General features: G+C 38.0%; 1 protein-coding gene across 2 annotated transcripts; it reads left to right on the top strand.

The window, feature by feature from the left end:
• Window positions 1–251: 251 nt before the first annotated feature.
• On the top strand, window positions 252–5,157 carry LOC121865741 (zinc finger protein 664-like). 2 transcript variants are annotated; one of them, XM_042365279.1, is made up of 3 exons: window positions 252–375; window positions 3,607–4,917; window positions 4,961–5,157. In XM_042365279.1, the coding sequence occupies exon 2, from the start codon at window positions 3,672–3,674 to the stop codon at window positions 4,890–4,892; it is 1,221 nt and encodes a 406-aa protein (XP_042221213.1). In that variant the 5' UTR covers window positions 252–375; window positions 3,607–3,671; the 3' UTR covers window positions 4,893–4,917; window positions 4,961–5,157. The 2 variants fall into 2 exon arrangements, with proteins under 2 accessions (XP_042221213.1, XP_042221212.1); XM_042365278.1 differs by having other exon boundaries at window positions 3,607–5,157.
• Window positions 5,158–9,295: the final 4,138 nt, after the last annotated feature.

Below are 9,295 nucleotides of genomic sequence, written 5' to 3' on the forward strand. Positions count from 1 at the left end.
ACAGTACCTATTAAGAGGGAGGGAGGGAGAGGCGTGTTTCACTTGCACCCTTAATCTATCTATCTACAGTACCTATTAAGAGGGAGGGAGGGAGAGCCGTGTCCTCCCCAAATTTAAGGTACCCCCCCTGCCTCCATGATTTACCCTTAATACGCTATCACTATATATCTCTCCATCTATCTATCTATCTACCCATTTATCAATCTATCCATCTACCCATCTATCCACCCATATATCCACCCCGTTTTCTGTTCATCAGCTGTCAGTCTCCCCCCCAAAACAAAATGGCTTCACGTTGTCTCCACTGCCTCTAGCCAGCTGCAAGTTACGATGCCTTTCCTTCCCTCACACCTCCTTACCGACCATATTTATAAGGTAAGAAATATAATATGGATAATTTACAACACTTGTGAATATATTACTAAGTTATAACTATTGTAAATCTGATAATAAAGTGATATAAAACCCGGGTGATGAGGCGAGTCTGGGATTAATTTTTGTTTACGATTATTAGTTTCATTTTATTGGTGTTAATTTGGTTAGATATATGTTTAGTTATATGTATTTAGTTGTTAGTTATGGTTAATTATGAGTAGAGACAGTTAGTGACAGTTTAGTTTAATTGTAATAACGTATTGTTTTAGATAATTGTCTGTTATTAATTATAATTGTTTTGTGGTAGCTATTTACAAAACGTCATAATCACTACAGGAAAATATTTTGATTATTAATTTGAATTTTACGAGGAAGGTTTTAATCTGTGTGTTTGTTAGGTTAGATTAGGGTTGGTTAGGTTAGAGTAGGTTAGATTAGGTTGTTATTTTGCTCTATTTCCTTTCATACAAATCAATATAGAGTTTCCTTGCATGACAACTACCGATTATTTACCCTTGCTATTTCTGTAATGTTATTTTTTGTGGTATTTTTGGTTTCGTCCGAGAAATTAAGTGGTAAAATTTTAGTTACCATCAACCCTGTGTTTAGATGTCTAGACTATGTGATTTCCGGCAGATATGATGAAAATCGTTCAAAACACCTCAAAACTACCGGAAATTGATAGTTTGGATATGTAACCTAGCCTACCCTACAGTACTCTAACTTAACCTAACCTACCCTACAGTACTCTAACTTACCCTAACCTACCCTACAGTACTCTAACCTAACCTACCCTACAGTACTCTAACTTAACCTACCCTACAGTACTCTAACTTAACCTAACCTACCCTACAGTACTCTAACCTAACCTACCCTACAGTACTCTAACCTAACCTACCCTACAGTACTCTAACTTAACCTAACCTACCCTACAGTACTCTAACCTAACCTACCCTACAGTACTCTAACTTAACCTAACTCTTACCCTACAGCATTTTAACCCAATCCCACCTCTACAGTAATACTCTTAACCCTTAACCTACCCTACAGTATTATAATCTCTAACCTAACCTACCCTTCAGTACTCTAACTTAACCTAACCTACCCTACAGTACTCTAACCTAACCCACCCTACAGTACACTCTAATCCTTAACCTACCCCTACAGTATTATAACCCAACCTAACCCACCACCCTTCAGTGTCTCTAACTTAACCTAACCCACTCTACAGTACTCTAACTTAACCCACCCTACAGTACTCTAACTTAACTTAACCTACCCTACAGTATTATAACTTAACCTAACCTACCCTACAGTACTCTAACCTAACCTACCCTACAGTACTCTAACCTAACCTACCCTACAGTACTCTAACTTAATCTACCCTACAGTATTATAACTTAACCTAACATACCCTTCAGTACTCTAACTTAACCTAACCTACCCTACAGTACTCTAACCTAACCTACCCTACAGTACTCTAACTTAACCTACCCTACAGTACTCTAACTTAACCTACCCTACAGTATTATAACTTAACCTAACCTACCCTACAGTACTCTAACCTAACCTACCCTACAGTACTCTAACTTAACCTACCCTACAGTATTATAACATAACCTAACCTACCCTACCCTTCAGTACTCTAACTTAACCTAACTTAAAAATACAGGTACTAAATTACTAAGAATATTTTGTAAATTTGTACTTTCGACGAACCACAGATCTTGAGTCGAGTACTGTACAGTTATGTGGTTTACCGACGGTTTAGATAATTGTAAGACACTTTTCATTGACGTTAAGTTATAGTACTGTAGGGTAAGGTAGGTGAGGTTAGGGTAGATTAGGTTAGGTTAGGGTAGACTGAAGATATCTTCGTAAACTGCAGTATCGACAACATTATTTATATAGAACATGAAAACTATCTTATTAAATATTATAATACTATTTTGGCAGTTCCTCCTGACCTTTTCATACAGACGAACACTGCCAGCTTGCCACAGAGGGACATCTAATCTAACCTTACCTACTTAATCTAACCTTACCTACTTAATTTAACTTGTCTAACTTAACCAAACAGGGAGGTACTACCGCCTGGGAAGATAGAGGAAGCATAATGTGTTGTGTAATGGTAGACCCTGCTGCCATGTGTGACCAAGTTGATGATCTGACTTTCTGCCTCATTTACACACAGGGTCTCAATTGTTTCCCTGACAACACAACACAACACAACACAACACAACACAACACAACACAACACAACACAATACAACACAACACAACACAACACAACACAGTACAACACAACACAACACAACATACATATATTGTTTCTCACTCTTGATCTTTTTCATATTTGCATTTCTTTGTTTCTTTATTATTATTATTGTTATTAATATTGTTATTAATATTGTTATTATTATTGTTATTAATATTGTTATTAATATTGTTATTATTATTATTGTTATTAATATTGTTATTAATATTGTTATTATTATTGTTATTAATATTGTTATTATTATTGTTATTAATATTGTTATTATTATTGTTATTAATATTGTTATTATTATTATTATTGTTATTAATATTGTTATTATTAGTATTGTTATTATTATTATTGTTATTAGTATTGTTATTATTATTATTATTGTTGTTAGTATTGTTATTATTATTGTTATTGTTATTATTATTATTAGTTATTAATATTGTTATTATTATTGTTATTAGTATTATTATTATTATTATTATTGTTATTAATATTGTTATTATTATTATTATTGTTATTAGTATTGTTATTATTATTATTATTATTATTATTATTATTATTATTATTAGTGTTATTAATATTGTTATTATTATTATTATTATTATTATTATTATTATTATTATTATTATTATTAAATTTTTGCCCCTCAGTCCCTGATGCAGGTCAGTGACCTGGGGCACAGTTATAACCTACTTAATCTGTCTAACCTAACCTATCTAACCTAACCTACTTAATCTAACTTAATCTATGTAACCTAACCTAACTTAACCAAAGCAAGGATAGGCAAGGTTGATCTTATATGTAGTAAATGATGGTTTAGTGAACATTATGTATGATGATGATGAGGTAAGTGTTGTAGAGTGGACACACACACAGTAAGAGGTGGACTCTTGTAATATGTGAAGAACACTAAACTTTATTACAAGTTTATTCTCTTTTGCCTCTAAATCTGTTTTTTCTTTCAGGAATGAAATGGGACTCGTCACTTTCCCGAGTAAACTGCATTTTAGATGCTGATCTTCAGCCTTAAATGTCTAGCACAGGCAAAATGTCACGTACAACAGGGGCCTCCACGAGCAAGCAGAATGGTGGGGCAACACTCTACCAGTGTGATGTTTGTGGCAAGGACTTTCCTTTTAAAGTTGTACTTGATATGCACAAAAAAGATCACACATTTAAGAATGTTTTCAAGTGTCACATCTGTGGTGTGTCGTACCCCAAGAAGAGTCAGCTGGACATGCACTACAGGAAGCACACGGGGGAGAGACCGTTTAAGTGTGACGAGTGCGACTCTTCGTTCATGAACAGCAGCAACCTGCAGCGTCACAAACGTAAACACGTCTGTAAGCGGCGCTACGACAGCGACGAGTGGGAGGCGGCTTACACCCTGAGTGACAACTTGAGTGCGGAGAAACGCGCCAAAAACACCGCGGAGGAAGACGGCTCGGAGAACCCCTATGCCTGTACTGAATGTGGTGAGACTTTTGCTAAAATGAACACCCTGATGGTTCACAAAAGAAAGCACTCCGGCGACCGGCCCTTTGGCTGCGAGGAGTGCGGGGCCATGTTTGCCGTACGTGCTAGCCTGGACTACCACAAGCTGAAACACTCGGGAGGTGAGTCGTCCTACTGGCACAACGTGTGCGACATATGCGGCGAAGCCTTTACCTCTAAGGACGGTCTTATGCAGCACCAGAGAAAACACACTGGTGCCCGGCCATTTAACTACGACAGGTACTTTGCAGCGTTCTCTAGTTCTGGCGACGGAGCTCCTCTGGACGCCGGCCTGCAAGTGTCTGGACAGCAGATTGGTGCACAGCAGGCAGGTGCACAGCAAACAGCAGTGCAGCAGGTTCCTGGACCAGAGCAGCAGCAACAGCTTCCAACACACCATCAGCAACAACAACTACAACACCATCACCAACTACAACATCTTCCAAACCAGCAGCAGCAGTATCCCCAGCACATACACCACCAACAAGGAGAGCAAGAATCATCAGAACTAACCCTGCAGCTGCATGAGTTACAGCCGTCTCCCCAGCTGCACCAGTTAGGGACCCAGGGCACTCCACATCTGCAGATACCTTCAGCTCTCGGGGGTCAACATGCCTCTCAGGGGTACGTAGCCCAGGTGAGCCAGGAGCAGGTGGTTCCTGGACCTATGGGGCCTCAGGCCTTACCAGTGCAGCAAGCTAATGGTGAAATGGTTAACTTACAGGGCGTCAGTATCAAGGAAGAGCCACGTGAATGACTGACCCTCAAGTTCTTGTGTGAAGGAAGAACCTCGTGAATGACTGACCCTCAAGTTCTTGTGTGAAGGAAGAACCTCGTGAATGACTGACCCTCAAGTTCTTGTGTGAAGGAAGAACCTCGTGAATGACTGACCCTCAAGTTCTTGTGTGAAGGAAGAGCCACGTGAATGACTGACCCTCAAGTTCTTGTGTGAAGGAAGAACCTCGTGAATGACTGACCCTCAAGTTCTTGTGTGAAGGAAGAACCTCTTGAATGACTGACCCTCAAGTTCTTGTGTGAAGGAAGAACCTCGTGAATGACTGACCCTCAAGTTCTTGTGTGAAGGAAGAACCTCGTGAATGACTGATCCCCAAGTTCTTGTGTGAAGGAAGAACCTCTTGAATGACTGATCCTCAAGTTCTTGTGTGAAGGAAGAACCTCGTGAATGACTGACCCTCAAGTTCTTGTGTGAAGGAAGAACCTCGTGAATGACTGACCCTCAAGTTCTTGTGTGAAGGAAGAACCTCGTGAATGACTGACCCTCAAGTTCTTGTGTGAAGGAAGAACCTCGTGAATGACTGATCCCCAAGTTCTTGTGTGAAGGAAGAACCTCGTGAATGACTGACCCTCAAGTTCTTGTGTGAAGGAAGAACCTCGTGAATGACTGACCCTCAAGTTCTTGTGTGAAGGAAGAACCTCGTGAATGACTGACCCTCAAGTTCTTGTGTGAAGGAAGAACCTCGTGAATGACTGACCCTCAAGTTCTTGTGTGAAGGAAGAACCTCGTGAATGACTGTGTCTAGCGGCCTTGCTTCTGTTGGTCTCCTCTGTGTGATATATCTATTTTGTTATATTCATACCAGATGGAAGTTTTTCATTAATAACAAATATATTAATTGAAGGGCTTCATCATTATTTTTAGCTGTGCCTCAACAAGAGGACAAAAGAAATAATGTATCATAGTTATATTTTGGATTACTTAAGCAAATATCTGCTTGATATCACAAGTTCAGGAGCAATAATTTAGTTTTTGATAACATTTATTATTTCAGGCATTAAACTACCGTACAGTTCAGCTTACACATAATATTATAGAGATGCTTTGTCAGTTGTATGGCAGAATCTTGAGATGAGTTTATGGCACTGACAGTTGACTAACTTGTTGTTACTGTGATGGTCATGGTGAAGGAGGACCACTAACACTGTTGTGTCACACTCTGTACAGCTGTTACTTGTGTACTAAAACAACAAAAACAAACACCAACAACAAACACAAACCAGTACTGTACAGTTGTTACTTGTGTACTGTACTGTACACACAAAAACACACAAAACACACACAGTTGTTACTTGTGTACTGTACTGTACAACTGTTACTTGTACATGTACAAAGCTGTTACTTGTGTACTGTACTGTACAACTGTTACTTGATGTACTCTGTACTGTACAGCTGTTACTAGGTCACACCAGTACTGAACGTACAGTTGTTATTTGTGTACTGTACTGTACAACTGTTACTTGTGTAATGTACTGTACTGTACAGTTGTTAATTTGTGTACTGTACTGTACAACTGTTATTTGTGTATTTGTAACTGTCCAGTTGTTACTTGTACTGTACTGTACAACTGTTACTTGTGTACTGTACTTTGTAGCTGTTATTTGTGTACTGTACTGTACAGTTGTTACTTGTGTACTGTACTGTAAGAAGTAAAAGTTACTTATACGTAATTGTACTGTACAGCTGTTACTGTACTACCAACAACAATACAGTTGTTACTTGTGTACTGTACTGTACAGCTGTTACTTGTGTACTACAAACACACCAGTGTTATTGCGTAATGTACTGTACAGCTGTTACTTGTGTAATTGTACTGTACAACCAAACACAACGTACTGTACAGTACAACGTTACTTGTGTACTGAATGGTAATTGTTACTTGTGTAATTGAACTGTACAGTTGTTACTTGTACTGTACTGTGCAAACTGTTACTTGTGTACTGTACTGTACAAACTGTTACTTGTGTACTGTACTGTACAGCTGTTACTAAAAACACTGTGTACTGTACTGTACAGCTGTTACTTGTGTACTGTACTGTACAGCTGTTACTGTGTAATACACAACATGTACTGTACAGCTGTTACTTGTGTATCGTAATAGAACAGCCGTTACTTGTGTACACCCAACCAAAATGCACTGTACAGCTGTTACTTGTGTACTGTACTGTACAGCTGTTACTTGTGTACTGTACTGTACAGTTGTTACTTGTGTACTGTACTGTACAACTGTTTATTTTGTGTACTGGTACTGTACTGTACAGCTGTTACTTGTACTGTACTGTACAGCTGTTACTTGTGTACTGTACTGTACAACTGTGACATTGTGTACTGTACTGTACAACTGTTACTTGTGTACTGTACTGTATACTGTTACTTGTGTACTGTAATTGTACAGGTTGTTACTTGTGTACTGTACTGTACAACTGTTACTTGTGTACTGTACTGTACAACTGTTACTTGTGTACTGTACTGTATAGCTGTTACTTGTGTACTGTACTGTACAGCTGTTACTTGTGTACTGTAATGTACTGTACAGTTGTTACTTGTGTACTGTACAACTGTTACTTGTGTACTCACTGTATTGTACAACTGTTACTGTTGTGTACTGTACTGTATGTGTTGTTAATTGTGTACGGTACTGTACAGTTGTTACTTGTGTACTGTACTGTACTGCAAGCTGTTACTTAATGTACTGTACAACTGTTACTCGTGTACTGTAATTGGAATGTACAGTTGTTACTTGTGTATTGAACTGTACAGTTGCACTTGTGCACTGTACTGTACTGTACAGCTGTTATTTCAGGACTGTACTGGTACAGTAGTGTTATTCAGGTACTGTACTGTACTGTATAGCAAGTTACTTGTGTACTGTACTGTACAATAGTTATTTGTGTACTGTACTGCGTTACTTGTGTACTGTACTGTACTGTACAACTGTTACTTTTGTACTGTACTGTACAGCTGTTACTTGTGTACTGTACTGTAACTGATACTTGTGTACTGTACTGTACTGTACAACTGTTACTTGTGTACTGTACTGTACAGCTGTTACTTGTACTGTAATTTCGTACAGTTGCTATTTGTGTACTGTACTGTACTGTACAGTTGTTACTTGTGTACTGTACTGGTACTGTACAGTTGTTACTTGTGTACTGTACTGTACAACTGTTACTTGTGTACTAAACTGCAGCTATTACTTTGTGTACTATACCACAACTAATACCAAGTACTGTAATTGCATGTACAGCTGTTACTTTGTGTACTGGTAATGTACAATGTTATTTGTGTACTGTACTGTACTGTACAGCTGTTACTTGTGTACTGTACTGTACAACTGTTACTTGTGTACTGTACAACTGTTACTCCAGTACTCTATGCAAGAGCTGTTATTTAAATTGTACCTGTATGAAGCACTGTTACTTGTATGAACCTGTTATCAGTACTGCTGTGTAATTGTTACTGGTGAATACCAATAGCTGTTATTTCTAAAATGTACTGTACAGTTGTTACTTGTGTACTGCAATCGTACAGTTACTTGTGTACTTCAAATAAACAGTAGAAGTTTATATTTTGTGTACTGTACTGTACAGTCCTGTTATTTAACTGTACTGTACAGCTGTTACTTGTGTACTGTACAGTTGTTACTTAGTACTGTAATGTACAGTTGTTATCAGTACTGTAATTGTATAACTGTTACTGTGTACTGTACTGTACAGCTGTTACTTGTGTACTGTACTGTACAGCTGTTACTTTAACGTACTGTACTGTACTGTACAGCTTTGTTAACATTGTGTACTGTACTGTGCAACTGTTACTCTGTGTACCACTGTACCGTACAGTTGTTACTTGTGTACTGTACTGTACAACTGAAAATTAGTAATTGTAATTGTACTGTAAAAGAAACATTTAAATACTTGTACTATACTGTAAATAATACTTGTGTAATGTAATGCTAAAAAATTACTAGCTACTACATCAAAAAATACACTATCATCCTTGTAATGAAATACTATACATATTACTTGTGTGCCATGTATACACATGGCTACTAGAAAAATTCTGCCCACTTTTTACAAACACTCCTGGAGGACAAAATAAACACCATCAACATTGGCCTACATTGTAAAACACTGAATAGCATATTGACAAAACAGATCTGGTTAACAATTCACCCTGAAAATTACCATCATCGCGCCACCATCATCATATCATCACATCACCATCATCATGTTGGGCTTCACACATTCAGAAAGGATGTTGTGCTGTACAGTACTGTGAGATACCTCTGTAATAAACATACCCACAGTCACTAATCTTCACTAAGTTCCTCTTTGTCTACACAACACTAATCTCTCCACTCCTGG

This window comes from Homarus americanus, unplaced genomic scaffold (assembly GCF_018991925.1).
Source record: "Homarus americanus isolate GMGI-L3 unplaced genomic scaffold, GMGI_Hamer_2.0 scaffold57010, whole genome shotgun sequence".
Lineage (NCBI taxonomy): Eukaryota > Metazoa > Arthropoda > Malacostraca > Decapoda > Nephropidae > Homarus > Homarus americanus.